The 19,359-nt window shown below is 38.6% G+C and overlaps 1 protein-coding gene across 1 annotated transcript in view; it reads right to left on the reverse strand.

Annotated features, from left to right (window-relative positions):
* The window catches only part of LOC145993745 (nose resistant to fluoxetine protein 6-like), a 68,690-nt gene extending 53,748 nt beyond the window's left edge, over positions 1-14,942 (reverse strand). Inside the window, exons 1-3 of the mRNA XM_083129497.1 lie at positions 14,596-14,942; positions 12,018-12,265; positions 10,314-10,528 (exon numbers count right to left, since the gene is read on the reverse strand). Coding sequence (XP_082985623.1) covers positions 10,314-10,528; positions 12,018-12,265; positions 14,596-14,926 — 794 coding nt within the window. The 5' untranslated portion in view covers positions 14,927-14,942. The remainder of the gene's footprint in view (positions 1-10,313; positions 10,529-12,017; positions 12,266-14,595) is intronic.
* Positions 14,943-19,359: the final 4,417 nt, after the last annotated feature.

Genomic DNA, 19,359 nt, shown 5'->3' on the forward strand with positions numbered 1-19,359 from the left:
AGTAATTCAGAAAAAAATCTTATGATACAGAGAGGGCTTACACGAGATACTGGAGTAGGTATGGTACGTGCTATGTTATGGAATGTTATTTTTTTTTTAATATACATGCTGGAGGGAATTATATTTTAATGCATCTCAGGTATATATTTTCTTCGTTGTGGATATCCTTTAGTGTTATATTAATACTATGACTTTTACATTATTTGTTTTATTTGACCACTTTTCTGCCACTTTTGGTTAATTGCGTTGCGAATATGAGGATGAATGGTAATAAGATGAGATGGATGAACGGACACTCACAAACATATATTGACGAAACAACACGAGCCCCACAGAGAATTATACTGGCTGTGAGTCCAGACGCCAGAGCCTCGCTAGCCTACTAAAATGCCGTCCAGGATGTACTACCTGGAAGGGAGGTTTGTCATTTGGTTGTCTTCAGATAGTGACCCCTGACACCCCAAACAATATTTGAATATCAATATTGTAACGGATGGATTTTCAACCATTCCTTACAACAAACCAGATTGATATAAAATACAGTTTATATATATCATAAAATATCTGAACTCATGGTATTTGACTTGGTGCTAGTCTTAACAATACTGGAAGTCTAGCTTATTATGCGCAAATCAGAATGCCACCACGAAAGCATACAGTCTCTGTCTCTTGGCAAATCAACGGCATGGGAAGAGGATAAGTCCAATCCATTGGCCAAAGGCCATGGTTGGAATAAGGGGGAGTGGCTAACCCATAAAAGGGTGAACTATTAGTAAACAACTTCAAGGTTCTCTGAAACAAGGAAAACCGTGATCTCATGATTTCCAAATACGGATATGCTCGTAGAGCGGCCGCCGACGAGTTTATCTTATCTAACTTCCTGTTTATCAACTCCAGTTTTCAGCCTAATACACGCTTCTATCTCCACAAAATAATTACTATGGGAAAAAATCTTTTAACTTCGTAATGTATAATGGAATTATGTCTCTCCTTACAAGTCATATCCCTATTACCACCCTTGCATACTTGGAACAGGACATGCGTGTAACATAACACGGCAAGTTGTCTCATGATTTAAATTTTGCCTCAGCTTTACACAGCTTTTGATAATGGATATACTGACTCAGTCACTCCAAATCGCAGCGCTGTAGATAACTGGATCAGCCTTTGCATTTTATATATTTTTTCCTAGTTATACATCATTTTGGTTATTCCTCACTACCAGTGACGTTAATATATATATAGAAGAGCATAATCCAGAGTTGTTACTAACATTTTGTTCCTTCTACATGTGTATTTTAATTCCAATTACTTGTCCTAAATGTCCAAGGGTACAGTAGTTGTAGACGCAATTTCACTTGTGATTACAAAGGACGGTCCGCAATTTCAGTCAGTGGTAGACGAAATAGCGTCCTATTTGAACGTTCCCCAAGATAAAGTATTGGAAATTTCATAAAATTTGTGAACGCTTGTGACGCACCCCTACAAACAAAAGAGGATTTTTTGTTTGCGTCATTCGTCCAATTACATGACTTTATCCTAAAGTGCTACAACAAGTATCTACTCAATTGGAAGTTCGACTGTGAATTTCAGGTGACCAACCAGAAATTGAAATTCTACGCCTACTAATATGGATGTCAACATGGAACCTATGGATGGCGTTTTTGATGATATCAGTATCTCTAGTTTTTCTACAATCCTATTTCTTCGTTCACCAAGTCTTAGTCCTACTTCGGATATATCTACTTTTTGGGATGACGAAATATTGCACATTGCGTCCACTTGGGAATTTGAATCTGACCAGCTCCCTGAGGTCTTCCCTACCTCCCTAGCCGTTCAAATGACCGATGCGGTCGATATTCAACTTGCTACTCTACCAGCTGATTATGACGGTGAAATTGAAGCACTTATTTACAATTTTCTTGTGTTTGACCTATCGTCAGCTTTTATAGCACCCGATAATTTCTATATAAATGAAGGCCTCAATGTTATGGAACTAGTATTACCTAAAGGTCAACCCCTTTATTTTTTTGTACTCCTAGATCTTATTCATTTCCTACGAATTAGTTTTGGACGTCTTCGTACGCTCCAAACCAGAGAGGCATGGCTTCATTCCATGGACTTTTCGAACCTTGAAATGACTACCCCAAGGGAACTCTCATGATAGTAAGCCTTACAGTGTACATATTACTTTAATATTATATTTTTTTAAACTTAGTTTATACCTTAATTATTTTTATCTCAAGTTGAGAGACATTAGTTCTTATCATCTACTATTTAAAAACATGGATGGATTACAGGTTTATATTCCATTTGTGATGTAATGTCGATTCACTTTTCTTGCAATTTATTGCTATCTGTTTGTAGATATCCTGCATACGTATGAAACAGTGCTTCCTATTGTAGAGCCTCCTACGTTTAGTTTTATTATTTGTTTTATTCCTATTTTCATTATTATTATTATTTTAATATTTTATGGTTATTTACACATGTGTTCTTACGATTCAGCAACGTTGCAACTTTGCTTCGGGACGAAGCAACATCAGGTGAGGCGAATGTATCTGAACTCTTTCACTCAGACATTTTTCAGTTACAGAGGTAAAATGAAAATGTTCCTCATCCTACTACTGTTTGGATTGATTTCATCCACTCCTACAATCAAGCTTATGCCAGGGGCATATTGGAAACAACTCCCCAAAGTAACACTCTACGAAGGAAGCGTTCCACTTACCTATACAGAGGCATTACCACCCCCTGTGGCAGTGGATCAGGCTTTTCTAAAACCAGTACGAGATGATCTTACAAACAAAGTGGATGGATATCATGTACACCAGGTATTTAACAAACTGATGAATCTGGTAAGTAACTATCAACTTACATTTATGAAACATTTAAATAATAGTCAACTTGATTTTCCCCTTCCTGCAGAACATCTTAACAAGGGAAAAAGAAGTTTAGGATTACATTTCATCGGAGATTTCGCGAATTGGTGTTGCGAACAACAATTTCAGAAGTTACTCGTAAATGAACAGACTCTAAATGGAGAAATATATAAAATCACCACGAGTCTGAAAAATGAGCACCAACAAGTTCATCTACTAAGGTCTCAGGTTCAAGAAACAATTTCTCAAACAAATGAATCCTTAATCGCAACCCAGACTCAATTAATTTCTTTAAAGAGCAAAATTAAAGACATATCTCACGAACTGATACAAACTGAGAATGCCACAATATATAATCAATACTTGCTGGCGTTAAAAACATTGATTCTACATCAATTAATATTAAGAAACAACAGAGATATGGAACTGAGGGAATTAAGAACGAACTGTTTTTCACTTAAAATTCCTATAAGCTTAATTGGGCCTTAGATTTTGAAACGAGACTTAAAACAAATGCAATTCACACTGAACAAAAATGGTTATCAACTTGCGATTCCTATTTCTCATCTCATGCGATACTACACAATGCCTTTAGCTCATTGTTTATTCACTTCAAATCAAATTTCAGTAACACTCAAAATTCCAATAATTAGATCAGGCGATATGCCTATTTTAGAAGAATTTCTAACGGTACCATTCAAATGGGGAAACAGTACTTGCAATATTATCCATCCCCCCTTATTCTCAGCTACAAATCAAAAGTCTATCAGATTACTATCTGGTACATTTTTATCTACATGCGATCCTCACAACTCACCTATGTGTTATATTCCGAGATATGGACATGACGCCACCCTGGGAAGCTCGTGTGCCCAGAAGATACGACAGGGAGCCACAATACAAGAACTGGCGGGACACTGCATGTTTCAGTGCTATGCAGGAAACAATGTAATTATCACGGAAGTAGCTCCGGATCATTACGTCATCACAAACCTACCGTCCCAGATAACAGGCGAATGTTCTAAGGAACCTTTCCAACTTGAAACTCTAGAAAACGGACCTGGTGCTTTCGAAATAATATTACCTTGCCACTGTTCTTTATCTATCACTAAAGATACCTTCATACCCAGAACTTTCCCATGTTCAAGTAAGACCAGTGACCAACTAAAGTTTTATCACATTTTGCCAGCATCTTGGGGGAAAATACCCACTATGAAAATTGACGTGTTATTCAAAGGAGCCAAATCAGCAGAATTCAAACATTTCAACGACTGTTTAGATACATCTTGGCCTAAAAAGATCCCATTTTTAAAGATATCTACACAAACAGAAGACTTCCCCGACGAAGATGACAAATTAATTAATCTCAATGATTTACCTTTTCCTTCATACCCCGAGAATAATCGATTACTAACAACTATTATATTCTTCTGGAATATAGGTCTCACCTCGCTTATTACTTGGATGATCATATATAAATACCGGTTGTTAACCACTCAAGTCATAGCACTAACTCAAATTAAGAATGTAGAAGCTCTCAACTCAAATTCTAGTACTCTTGACGACGTACTTATTTATATAATCATTGTCCTAGTAATGTTGTTAACTTTATTAATACTTTACTGGATAACCAAGCACTTCAAATTGCGTTGTTGCAATACGACCACCCCTAATGAACAAACATGTCATGTCAGAAATAATCCAGTGTTCTTTATAAACGACGAAGTTCCAAGACTATCTCAACCTCCTATTAAACCACCTAGACCCTTACCCCGAAGACATACTTTAGGACGAAATCCTGTCCGACTTAATATGACCGCATGACTAGCCGTCATACTGATACTCTCCATGACTAACATTATCAATTCCAACGGATTATCCATGCAAACATTTATCTCCTCTGGTCTATATATAAACCAAATAGATCCTCCTATCTTATACGAAACTTCGATTCCCTTAATATATAAACTATATACACCCCTAACTTCAATTCACTTAGATTGGGAAAAATTACCCACGTCTCTTGGAAACACTTCCATATCTACAAATCAGCTCTTCAAGGGTGGAGTTATTATAGAGCTACGAAAACACACATCAGAACATTGTTGTTACAGGATAGTGACATAGATGAGATTGATCACAGAATTCAAGAATTCCCAGCAAAAAATTGGATAAATATCAATACCTTACCAATAAGAGATTCACTGCACTTATTCCCACTTATCGTATCTTCCTGCCAAACAAAAATTCCCCATCCTGCTCAACTTCCCTTCCCGTTATTACATCAACAACTAATGGAACTAAAACGTAAGATTAATGTTTACAATTATACCTTATCTGTTCCCTTAAATAACCTTGGTCAGTACTATAACTTGGCAATAATGGAATGCACCATTAGTTCTACTACTACCCTAATGGCTCTTAAGATTCCCCTAGTACGAAAATCTGCACACTTCACAACTTACCAAGTTAAAACCCTGCCATTTCAAAATTATGACCAAACTTGTAACCTACTCGTAACCTCTTCTAACGTCATATTTAATGCCAATGAAAACATGTTCTATAAAACTTCCTGCTCCCTTTCTCAGGATACTCTCTGTTTTATAACCCCTCAACGTAATATGTATTCCCCTGAAAATATATGCCTACTGGCCATATTCGAAAATAACGTCATGAGACTGGTGAAACATTGCCCTCTACAATGTAAGGAAACCCCAAAGACGGTTTATCCTATTCTTTTAAACGTCTCCACACACCTCTTGATAACCCCTCTTTACGAAGAAATGAAAGTAAAATGCGAAATCATCTTATTTAGTTTCCAACGCCAATCATCTTTTGGCACCCTCATAATTCAACTGGGTTGTCAATGTAATTTATGTGTACGAAAATCCTGTTTTCAAGCCCAATTTCCTTGTATCCTACCCAATCCAACGAAAGCACAAATATCTTTAATTCTGCCCATACATTGGATAGATTATACACGGGCGAATCGCTCAAACTTTCTATGCAACTCTGAACTTCATGAAGATTCCACATGCAAAATTAACCTTCACTCAGTTGATACAGAAATAAAGGATAGCACTTCCAACATTTATCTCATCATCTGGCTTTTATTCCTCTCGGGAATCACAACTACCTTTATATCATGGATCCTATACCGCATCTATTTCAGAAAACAACCTTCTCGACGCTCAGTAAATAAACCGGTTGCCATGAGGCAAACTCAACTAGAACCCCCTACATATGAAGCCCCGAAGGCACCGCACATATATGAATGTATCCTAGGCTAGGATTGACATATCGATGAACTCTAATAGATTTTTTTTGTTCCAGATCCCAAATATTTCTCTACAGGGAATCACTCATTCCTTCAGAAATCCAGTTCAAGGGATGAAGAAGATGATAACCTAAGATTGTTCACTCACCAATCCTCTGGTCCAAGTCAATCGGGACCAGATCCCAATCTATCTCTAATTTGAACTTCAACACACCTGTTTGATAACGTCCGGATAAATCACCTCAACTTTTGGAACCTCTCAACAAGTGCTTGGAACTTCCCCAAGCGAAACACCATAGATGTGCGACGTTAAAATTGTAAAGCAAGAACCTCCTCAATTGCTGTATAGAAATAACGATTTGTCTTGTGACAACAGAACTAACACCTATGTTTAGGTTGAATCATGTTTAACCAATGAATTGTAATTTACACCTTTGAAACAAATATTATATACAACATTTAGTTAGGAGTAGGAATTTATTTTTATTTTTTTTTATTTCAAATTTTTTGCTTTGAATTTTTCTAAATGTTTTACTTTTGTAATTTTAATTTACCCTCAACCTTTGTACAGGGAACACCCATGTCTATGTATAACAGTCACATACGCATATTATGGTGTACCATGTGCTTGTTCCCATTTTATTATTTTCATATTTTAATCTACTTTCATATATACGAGGGTACCTCATTTAAACATTAGCTTATATAGATGGAGACCATCTAAGATCAGGTGAGGCGAGTTGTAACGGATGGATTTTCAACCATTCCTTACAACAAACCAGATTGATATAAAATACAGTTTATATATATCATAAAATATCTGAACTCATGGTATTTACTTGGTGCTAGTCTTAACAATACTGGAAGTCTAGCTTATTATGCTCAAATCAGAATGCCACCACGAAAGCATACAGTCTCTGTCTCTTGGCAAATCAACGGCATGGGAAGAGGATAAGTCCAATTCATTGGCCAAAGGCCATGGTTGGAATAAGGGGGAGTGGCTAACCCATAAAAGGGTGAACTATTAGTAAACAACTTCAAAGTTCTCTGAAACAAGGAAAACCGTGATCTCATGATTTCCAAATATGGATAATTGCTCTAGGACTAAATATGGGAATCTGGTGATTACCCATCATGAGCTATTGAGGAAATGGACTTATGTACAAAGAGCCACTGAGATCGAAATGACTTTGAAAGGGTCATTGGTAAGCCAACGGACAGGAAGACACTTTGCTATAACCCCCCCCCCCCCAAATAAGGAACAGGAGGCCAGTCCAGAGAAGTTGCTGCTCGACGACAGACTGCACCAGAAATTACGTCTGAGTAAGGTAAATGGACTTCACTTTATTTTGAGTTAGCCTAAATCTTGGATAGTCTCCAGCAGAGATATTAGGGACTTAGCTAGTTTAGGATAGAAACATAGTAATACTCTAACAAATGTAAGAACTCTGTCTAATAAACCATAGGATACATGATAGTGTTTTATATTTTAAAGTCCTTAAGTGTTGTAGCTACATACCCCATGTAACGACCCTCACGCCCCAAGGGACCGTTACAATATATACAGGGTGAGGCAAAAAGATGTTAACAATAAATGGGTCTTTAATCACTTTCAATTACAAGCAGGGATTTGGTTACAGGGTTTCAATTTGGCACCCATCCCTATCAATGCACTCATTGAGTCTGTTCATTGTTGTTTGTAAGGTCCTCTGGGCCATTTGGGCAGGAATTCCAGCGATGACGTGAGTGATGCGGTGTTTCAGGTCGTCTAGGTTGCGAGGTTTGCTGGCGTAGACCCGATCCTTGACCATGCTCCACAGCCAAAATTCGCATGGCGTCAGGTCGGGTGAACGTGCTGGCCATGGGAGAGGACCACCTCTACCAATCCAGCGTTTACCGAACGTGCCGTTCAGGTAATCCCGAACCAGCAGACTGTAATGGGCAGGGGCGCCGTCTTGCTGAAAGTACCCTCGCTGGAGAATGGCAAGTCGTACGTCCTCCTCCATGAACGTGCTGAGCATGGCAAGGTAATTCTCTCCCCTGACGGTCTGTTCTTCAAAAAAGAACGGTCCAATCACTCCAAATTTGCTCAGGACACACCAAACGTTCACCTTAGGGGAATCCCGCACGTGCTCTCGAACTTCCTTCGGGTGCTCAGTTGCCCATATGATACAGTTGTGCTTGGTCACACGACCGATGATGTGGAATGTTGCTTCGTTAGAAAACATGAACAGAATGTCAGGCTCAATGTTCATCATTTCCAAGAGAATTTCTGCAGCCTTCACACGTGCTTGCTTGTCCGCGTTTGTGAGCTGCTGCACAATCTGCAAGTGGTATGGCTTCATTCCTAAGTCACGATGCAAAATTCTAATCAGTGACCTTTGCGAAATGTTAGTTTCTAGAGAGAGTCTGCGCGTGGACTTGGTTGGACTGGCTAACATTGCTTCCTGGACGCAGATGATATTCTCTTCCGTTCGGACAGATCTCTCTCTACCGCTGTTTCCCTTGCAATCGTCTTGAACGGACCCCTTCCGGACAAACTTCTCGTAGATCCTACCAATTGTCAGGCGCGATGATGCATCCTGTCCGGTCCAGGCCTTGAATTTTTCTTGTACGATGCGTGGGGACTGGAAGACCTCCATCCAGGCAGCTATCTTTCTTCGTTCCTCAATGGAATATCGGGCCGCCATGGTTTAATCTGCAAAAAACAAAAAAAATATTTAGTCTCTCATACAGTGTTAACATCTTTTTGCCTCACCCTGTATAATTATATCATTATTACTAGAGTCCGGATTTATAAGCACAATCTAACAGTAAAATAAGCACCAAAATAAGCATAAACAAATACAGGAAAATCTGAAAAAATATTTGTTTATTAGAACTCTTACCTTATTCAAAGCTGTTACAGTATGTAAAGAAGGTCATCCTGAGATTTTATTGTGTGAAGCTCCTGCGTCTGTCAGTAAAGAATGATTTGTACAGTGAAAATGTTCTTTCCACGTAGCATGACATCACAGGCGCATGTGAAAAACACCACAGTTCTTCGGTGAATTCCTCTTCAATGACTGATCTTCACCAGAAATCTTCTTATAAATTTGACACAGTGTTTTGTGACCGGGATTTTTCAGTAATACCTGACTGATCTTGTCGGACACAATTTTAGCAATACTGAGTTTCTGAAGACAATGTTATTGAAATTTCATCAATCAGAGAAAGTGTATGTTGCAATGCATTATTTGGATTTCAACTGTGTTATAATATCAGGTAATTTGGAAAAAATGATTATGGATGTACTGTATCTTTTATTGGATGCGGTTTCTCCCGTGCGGCTATTTAGAAGCATTGATCTCGTCGTCCCGATGCCATCGTGTGATTGAAATAGGATTGAAATATGACAGTTTGGGTAAAATATGCTATTTTAAACCAAAATCATAAAATAAGCAAACATAACAGTTTCCTGCAGAAATAAGCATTTATAGGCACTTTCAACTTTAGTTAAATAGCTCATCAAGGTATGTAATATGAAGTATAACCTTTCTTCTTACCATTAGAAGTCTGGAAAAGAATATGCATTTCGCTTATAAATCTAATTATTACCATATGTAACTTTAGGGTTTCTGGTGATTTTTTTACAGGATGTTACTTTGCTAAGTCCTGTCCTGATATTTCTTATAAAAAGCAATCTGCAGTCAATCTTCAGGACACATAGGTGATGATGATTATTCTCCATTTGTCTCTCTGGTCTTCCTTGTTACTCACGTAAAATTTTTCTGACTTCTCTACTTCTGACCTCTTCCGTTAAAAAAACGACATTTTTCTAAAAGATGCGCGTATAATTTTGAAATCCTAGCCAATTCGTATGATGTTAAGTTGCACCTATTATTTTTATTTCTTCTTATCTGTAGTCTAAGAGATGGGGAGCTGTAAACTGACAACTCTATGGGAACTTCATATTTTATATTTGGAGATGGTAATATGGCGTATGCTCAACATTTGGAAACCCCTTTAGCACTATGCGAATATAGCGTTTTGCTTTTGGGGCGATGCTCACTCAGTGGTATCTGAAAGAGGGCAAATTTCTTTACACAAACTATCTCGTCCCTTAACCGATAAAAATAATTCAAAGCTTCCGACACCAGTATGACAGTACTTACATGAAAGCAATTTCACCCTTGGTCCAAGGGGCTACAGAGTTGGTGGTACACATTTCCTCCCCCACCTCTACTTCGATATTGACTCCATACTTCGTCCCCAAAGAGTCCAGACCTTCCTGTAGAGACGTCTGGAAGTCCTCATGTGTGCATGAAGACGGGATGCAGAACGCCCAGAACAGGGTGTCTCTTCTTTCCCTGGACTTCTCTCCCCTGTACTGCGAATACATGAACATATGTGTATGATTTGGATGTCTTAATATATGCACATCAAAGCATCTGGACTTCTCTTCTTTGTACTGTGAATACACACGCACGCACACGCGAGAACAATTATAACGCTCTTGATCTTATTGACAATTGTTATTATCAGAAATTCGTGTTGTGGTTACTAAAGAACATGACCACAATTGCGCCACGGGTTGTTATTATTATTATATTATGAAAAATACTTAATCGCGTCTGTTCAGTTTCTTTGACCGCAACGACGGGATATCAGAGAAGTTTCAAATTGCCGAACAGTTAGTTTAAGTAAGGTTGGATTAGGGAGTTGTTACACGCGCCTCTCTCTCTCTCTCTCTCTCTCTCTCTCTCTCTCTCTCTTTCTTTCTTTTGTTACTTCTTTCTCTTTTACTACCTATCCTTGTCTCTCTTCCTCTCTATCTTCTCCACCTTTCTTGCTCTTCTTCTACCCGTTTTTCTTTGCTAATTCTTCCCTCTCTTTGTTATGTATGCATTTCAATCTCTCTCGCTCCCATTTTTTTTTTAAAAAATACAGTAAACCCTCGTTAACACGAATAGCACGGGACCGAAAAATCAAGAGTTCGTGTTAAAAAAATTCGTGCTAGCCGGGGAGGGGACTCAATTTTATTGTTGCAATACAGTTCTTTCTACACATTAACCATTTACAATACGTATTATGTATGTCATCATAGAAAACACTACTACAGTACTACAACACTCACATATCATTTTCTGTAAAAAATTCCTGTATATTGCGCTTGCAGACGGGAACGCAAATGCATGCTAACTTCACGGCCAACTGTACTCATAGCTTCCGTAAAACTAGCCGTCAATTCGGATGTTTCAGCAAGACGTTCTAAAGTGTCCAATACAATAGAAAAACACATCTGAACACACAAATGAATTTATTGGTTAAATACGAATAAGCTCATTGTTGACGAGATGATCGCGATTGTCGAGCAATTGCACCCAAGTTTTAATCTTGATGTTACTCGTACTGGCCATGTTTTAAAGATTAGAAAAACACATTTGAACACATTGTTGATCTGAAACTGTTGGTTACAATACTGTATAAGTTGATTGTTGACAAGATGATAGAGATTGTTGAGCGATTTCTTACATACCTAGCAAAGGAACAACAGGAAAAAAAATGAAAGACTTTGAAAGTTCGTGTTGAATGAGATATAATGACGCAACGGACTAAAAAACAGTTCGTAATTCCTGGTAACCGATAAAACTTTCTATAAAATATAATACAATCCCTGCCGGGACCAACATTTTGTTCATGTTAACCGAGTGTTCGTCTTAAGCGAGTTTGTGTTAACGAGGGTTTACTGTAGAACGGTATTTACGAGTAGAATTGTTCAGTTTTGGCCAACGACTTTTAGAAGAATAATATTTACCAGGCCGCAGTTTCACGAAGGTTGAGAACCACTGCCTTATCCTTAGCCAAACAAACCTTACCTTTATTTTATCCCACGCTGATCCTTTGGGGTCGTAGTCCAGCTGTAGAATCTGCGCCTCCTTCCTGTAGTACCTCGGGTAGGCGTCCCTCGTGGGCTTGTATCTGATCTGGGCCAAGCAGTACTGGCCTCGGATTCTGTCGTCGCCGTCCATGTCGACGGCCACCTGCAGGCACTCGTCGAAGTGGCCCAGCTGGTAGACGTGGCCGTTGAGGACCCCCTGGGGGGCCTTGGCCCACGAATCGTACACTGCAACAGACCGAACGTTGTTTATTCCATTTGAATTGTTTCAATCGCAAAAGATTCATAAAATTGTATTTACAAAAGAGCATTTTCGTGTTTATATATTCTGTTCCGGGAATCTTTGGAGCAACACAGCGCGTAACGGCAGAGAAGGGGAGAAACGTAGTAGGTGGAGCGAAGCAGTGCGCGCTGCTGGTAGCTGCAGTCGCGGTTTCCTCTCAAAGCCATCTCTCTCCCTCTTGCGCGTTGACTCGTCGAACCCCCTCGAGGCGGTTGTGGAATAACCGCGAAAGAGATAAAGCGCGAAAGGAATAACCGCGAAATGGATTAACCGCGAGTGGAATTAGAGCAAAGTGTATTAAGCGCGAAAGGAATAACCACGAGAGGAATTACAGCGAGACAGATTGCGCGAAAGGAATAACCACGAGAGGAATTAGAGCGTGACAGATTAAGCGCGAAAGGAATAACCGCAAACGGATTAAGCTCGAGAGGAATTAGAGCGAAATGGATTAAGCGCGAATGGAATAACCGCGAAATGAATTACGCGCGAAAGGAATAACCGCGAAACGGGTTAAGCTCGAAACGAATTAGAGCTAACCGATTTAAACGCGAGAGGAATTAGAGCGAAGTGGATTAAGCACGAAAGGATTGACCGCGATAGGTCTCGGGTTCGATACCCGGTGGAGGCACATGGTGCTTCGAATCCACTTTAAACTGTAGGTCCAGTCGCGATTAGCGTTAGTGTGCATAAAGCGGACTTAAAGCACAAACTCAATCAATCAATCAATAACCGCGAGAGAAATTAGAGCGAGACAGATTAAGCGAGTTACGGATTAAGCGTGAAAGGGATTTAGGACGAAATGGATTAAGCGCGAAAGGAATTTACGCGAAACGGATTAACCACGAAAATTGCACTTACGCACTTAATCTCTTTCGAGGTTGCTCTGGTGGCGCCTCTCGAGGCCTGCTATCGCAGAGGACTTGTTTTGGTTGGCGTACCCCAGAGATTATCGGGACAGAGTGTAGTGTTTGTGCAGTCTGTACATGCGTTGCAAACACCTCCACTATGTCACCGATACATCCAGTTACATAAGAAATAAATACCACCTTCTCGTTGCTTAGAATTTCCATCGCCCTGAAAATTCTTCATCTTTTTTTAAGAGAATGGCGATAGGTTCCCTCTGCACTATATATCTAAGAAAAAATATCGGGGGACAGCTGTCCCCTTGCTCATTCTTGCGCATGTCACAGAACACAAACACCAGGGAAGATTATATTGGTAGAAGGTATACTTCACGAACATATGCGTGCGCACGGGGAGGGGGCAAAAGGGGGTAGTTGTCCCCCAATACTCTAAGGAATTAAGTGTAGACAAATTTTATCGCCGTTATTAAACAATATTAAAATAATAATAATAAGTATTTTCAAGCCCATAAAGTTCCAAGCAACTACGGAGGGGGTAGATTTTATCCTTTGCGATTGAACTATCCAAATTCCTTCTCTAGCAAATTTCTTGTTATTAACACTCCTACACACTTTATTAATTATGTCACTTGTATTCCATGTATTTCCGGAATAAATTACCTATATTTGGAATCAGGTCTGCAATTGGGTGCCAAAAACTGAGGGGGGGTGGGGGGTAAGCTGTAATGTCAGTTTACTTTTCTTGCTAGATAAGGGCTTAGCATTAAGTGGCAAAAAGTAAGGGGTTAACCGCCGCCTTCCTAACGGCCGTCACTGTTGAAAATGAATAAATTACTTGTAGTTGTTTTGAATCTTCTGTATGAAACCATGTTTTAGTCTCTGAACCACAGAGAAGGAGGGGAGGAAGGAACGTTAGTCCCACGAAAGTTTGAATTCTTCTAATACAGTGATTTTCGACGCGTCCTGCCACATCCTATGTATGTCCTTGTTCCATGCCTATCAATCCTATCAATACAATTAACCAGTGAGATGAAATGAGATTTTTCTTTCTCGGATTGAACTTTCATCCCCAATGAGAGGATCCGCGAACGCCTATGTTCACGAAGGGTCACACCTTTCAGGAATAAATATGCCCGAAAGTAAGTAGTACAGTGGGATCCATGAGTATTACAAAATTCACCATGTCCATCAATTGTCCATCACCATGTTGATGCACTTTATTTGACCCAAAAAAGAGCTTGAAGAATTAAAAGAAAACTTAAAACAAGCTGTTGACAACTTCTGCACCAGCATACATAAAAATCCATCGCTTAAAAACACACAGGATGTAAGAGAAACATTATTGATAATAGTCATGGACAATTTGCACGGTAATACTCATGGATCCCACTGTGCCAGTAACCTTGACTCACTTTGAACTGCCCACAGGGTGAATTCCTGCAGCTCCTGCAGGAATATACGGCTGTGGTTCCTGCAGAGGCCATTGCTGACCGCGTCCGATGATGGAACGAACGCTGACGCTGATAGACTGAAGTTTATGGCTTCTTCTAGAACTTCCAGTCTCCCTGCCTTGGAGTCTGATGGTTCAGGAGAGACTTCACAGTAGAGATCAGCAGAGTTGCTTGAAAGCTGAGGATGGGTACAAGAGTCTGCTAATACCGTTCCGACGGCTACCATAAGATAGGCTATGGTAGTACCCGTCCACATCCACCGACCCTTGGCAGATCCTGAGGACACCGGCATATCCAACACTATCGAGCCAAGACAAACGACTCGATTCTCTCAGAATAAGCTTTTATATTAATTACATTCCGCGTCGTAGTTGGTTGTAATTTCACGTATGTAATCCATGAGTAATTATTTTTTTAATATCCGTACACATTGCGTGGGAAACTTATGGGACGTTTTCCTCTAATGTCACATCCTTGGGCCTTTGGCTAATTATCTGTTATCCTACACAGCCTATTCAAGCAGTTTCTCATGACGTTTAGAATTAAAACTTAGAAGTAAATGTCGTGGGTTCTTTTGTTCAATGCTATCACCTTTGTGGGAAGTATAAGTATGTTGAGATAAGGAAGAGACAAGTCCTGCTCACCCTTGTTATATAGGTGTGCCTCAATGACGTCAATGACGTAATATTATGGGATGGAGCCGCCATGTTTGCCAGTCTGTAAACAGCGACATAGCTTTGCAGTGGCGGAGATTTAAGCGGAATGGTCCATGTTGGTCAAATTAAGCTTCCACGTGTCGTTTAATGGCACTGTTCACTGCCAAACTTTTCCGGTGGCGGCGCCACCTTCGTTGTGTCCTTAGAGAATTTCGTTTCTCATTTGTTTAATCTTTACACCGGAGCGCTATGCAGTGTGCTATTCAAACGTTATTCATCGATGTACAGAAAAATATACAGGGTGTCTGAATTGAAACGACCTAATGGCAACTGTGTATCTTCACATGTATCCAAATGAATTATACATCAATGAATATACATAATTATAAAGTTTCTGTGGGCAAGGTAATAATTAGTACATTTAGTATACTTCTACCTGCGCCCCACGAGTCCCACGGAGGATGTCCAGCCGTCGATTTCCCGCCAGGTTGCCTGTAGCATGTGTGGTGTGACTATCCCATTGGCATCTGTAATCCTTTCACGAAGCAGTTCCATAGTTGTCACCAGTGTGCGAAATCCTGGGGGAGACGGTGGGAATTTTCCCCCACCAACAATCTTCGCCTCAAAAATCCCCCCTCACCAAAAGATTCCCTGGGGAGAGTTCTTTTATAACTAACAAAAGATAAGCAATTACTTTTAATTTCAAATATACTGTACTAAGAATAATATCGAAAAACGCACAAATTAGTTTATTTTGATTATTCAAGAGATCGTTAACAAATCAATACGCACATTAAAGTAAAGCAAGAATGTAAAACAATAATAACTATGAAATCTAATTGATTTAGGCCCCAAAGCACAAACTAAACAAAAACTTACACATAATAAAACCACTTGAACTATTTCATAATTTATTTAATACCTTTAACCAGTTTAGTAAAGAAATTAGCTTCTTTGCAAAATATGATATAAAAGTAAAAAATTAATTTCCTTTATGTAATTAATAATAATAGTATTATTATTATTAATATATTTTAAATGAGTAATTAATTTTTACTTTTAATAACATTACAAATATGTATACCGTACAATATACTCATATGTTTATGGGGGAGGGGGTTTGAAGATGAAGAACTTTCTCCCCCCACCAGTTTTCAATGATTTCGCACCCTGGTTGTCATTTAGTTGAATATATACTGCAATACTATACTAATATACTGTACTAAGTACTACTTTACTCACAGCAATTATGACTATGTGCATTAATTGATGTATAATTCATTTGGATACATGTGGAGTTACAGAGATTTGCCATTAGGACGTTTCAATTCGGACACACTGTGTTTTGTAAACCTCTCAGATAATGTAGCAAATCATGTGTTTCCGAAACCGACACCAAGAGACGGTGGCGGCGATGTGGTAAAAAGTGATAAAAAGTGGGGAAGAACTGTCCCCCAAGCCCCCCCCCCCAATCGCCGCCACTACCAAGAGACCACGGGAATCCTGATGGTTGTGTGTATAACACACACTTAAGTTACCAGACTGTTTCTCGCCATGCGATTTTGACTCACCTACGTCACTTAGCTCTATAGAGAGGCCCAACGTAAGAAAGACTTACCACCACGGTTGTTCAAGGTCCAGGAATCCATAAATTTTAAAGGGTTCTATATCTAATGGGTTCCGTAACTCGCATAATTTTCATTCGTTCCAAGTTGCATATTGTTTCATTTCAACACCTAACTTTGACTACATTTAAATTAATCCGGAGAAATTGTTTCAGGAACGGATTTGTAGTAAAATAATAGTTCTGTCGTAGGTTCTAATTGTGGCCAATTAACATTGAAAGCTAATAAAAAAAACATTGTTACTAATATTCGAAGAATTAAATAACTTGTGTCTACTTCCTACAAAAATGTTTGTTTTGCGAGCAGGGCAAGCGAGAGAATTTGCTAAATTTCTTAGCAAACCATGGATTTAATATAAACATTAGAACAAGACCCAGACATTTTAGACTGATTTATTAGTTCAAAATTAATTTGAAATTAAAAGGAATTATTATTAGAATTCTTCATTATAGAAGGCGGGAAAATTCTATCCCTGCTTCAGAATTAGATTGAGAGAGGAAACGTATAGAGGAGGGACCTCATTCGTTCAAACCGCTGGTATATTGTACAGTGGGATCCATGAGTATTAACGTGAAAATTGTCCATGACTATTATCATTACTTTTTCTTTTACATCCTGTGTGTTTTAAAGCAATGGATTGTTATATATACTGGTGCAGAAGTTGTCAACAGCTTGTTTTGAGTTTTCTTTTACTTCTTGAAGCTCTTATGGGGTCAAATAGAGTGCATGAACATGGTGATGGACAATTTGCACGGTAATACTCATGGATCTCACTGTACAGTGGGATCCATGAGTATTACCGTGCAAATTGTCCATCACCATGTTCGTGCACTTTATTTGACCAATGTTTTGACCCAAAACGGGACGTCTCAAGGAAATCAGTTTAACCCCTCCTGAAAATCGGTAATCATAAAATTATTATTATTAGTTAAAGAATGGATCACATAACTAACATTAAAAACAAACAAATAAAATGTAATCTTCCGTTATCACAAACATAATATAAATTCAGTATACTGTCATATATGACTTATATTTGATGTTAGGCCTACGCTGAACTCTAGTGGATGTAACATAATTTTCACCGCTTTCAGAAGGAAGTAATATCATAATGTGGTTCACTTAAAATCTGTACCCATTTATCCAACAAATATACCTTATTTTCTTTCCAGTTTTCTTTTTCTGGAGTTGTGTCACGATTTCTCTTACAAATTACCACTGATAGAACAAATTTGTTTCGTCTTCTGAAGTAGAAAATACATTAGCATTCACCAATTTATTAGGATTTGTCTTTCGAGTTTGTGTCAAGACGCAGGCATTTAAATGATTGTTGCAGACCTCCATTGAAATACAAGTACGCTTCTTGGCCGTGCTCATTCGATGTTCCAGAAATAGAGGAATCTGCATGAAACAATAAAAGACGCTACGCGAGCTAACTTAAAACAGTAAACTGCTGCCTTCTCGAATCTTCTTGACGATTTGTAGCATTTTGATTTTGATGAAGTACTTGAAATAGGGTTAGTTTAAAAATTTAATCGTCATTTTGTGTAGCATGAAATGTCTCAAATTTTGATTTGGTTTTAAAGCTAACTTTTAGACTTTTATACAACGGAACATATTGAGGATTTTTTAAATATGGACTATCCCGGTCAAAGCGGGACGTATGGTCACCCTACCCAATAAAATATTCAAGAATTAAAAGAAAACTCAAACATTGACAACTTCTGCACCAGTATACATAAAAATCCATCGCTTAAAAACATGGACAATGTGCACGGTAATACTCATGGAGCCCACCGCACGCCAGCAACCATCGAATTCTGTGTAAAGTTTTTAAATTTAAAATTTGGGGGAAATTTTAGTGAGATAGTTTCTAATTATAATCCAATTTAATACATTTTATATAATAATAAAAACCTCTCTTTATAATTTAAATTACATTAAAATGCTGACCGGGGCAAACTTTTATAGTATAAAAAATATACATAAAAACGTTTTTATGTATATTTTTTATACTATAAAAGTTTGTCTTGCTCAGCATTTTAATGTTTTATTAACATGGAAACAAGGCTTAACAGTGTTGTAAAGTTTTGTCTGACCACAAGGCGAGGGTCTCACAGTTAGGATTTAATTGATAGCAACTGCCGTGTCTTATGTTCATTTAGTAAGTCGGGGAGAGAATTGTTTTCTTCTTTCAAACCGAAATTTCACACACATGACGTCACTTACTCAGTTATGTAACAGAGATGGCTCTTAGATGTAAGATACATGCGTTCGTGACTTCTATCCGCATAGATAACAGGAAACCAGCACTAATTGCACATGACGTAAATTAACGTCGAGTCTTGAATATACGACTTAATGAAAGGTAATTGTTTTAATCCATTGTGCAACTTCAGTAGAACAAACAGTGGATATCTATAGCCCACCGTTTCCATTAGCAG

This window comes from Lepisma saccharinum, chromosome 10 (genome assembly GCF_977018435.1).
Source record: "Lepisma saccharinum chromosome 10, izLepSacc3.1, whole genome shotgun sequence".
Classification (NCBI taxonomy): Eukaryota; Metazoa; Arthropoda; class Insecta; order Zygentoma; family Lepismatidae; genus Lepisma; species Lepisma saccharinum.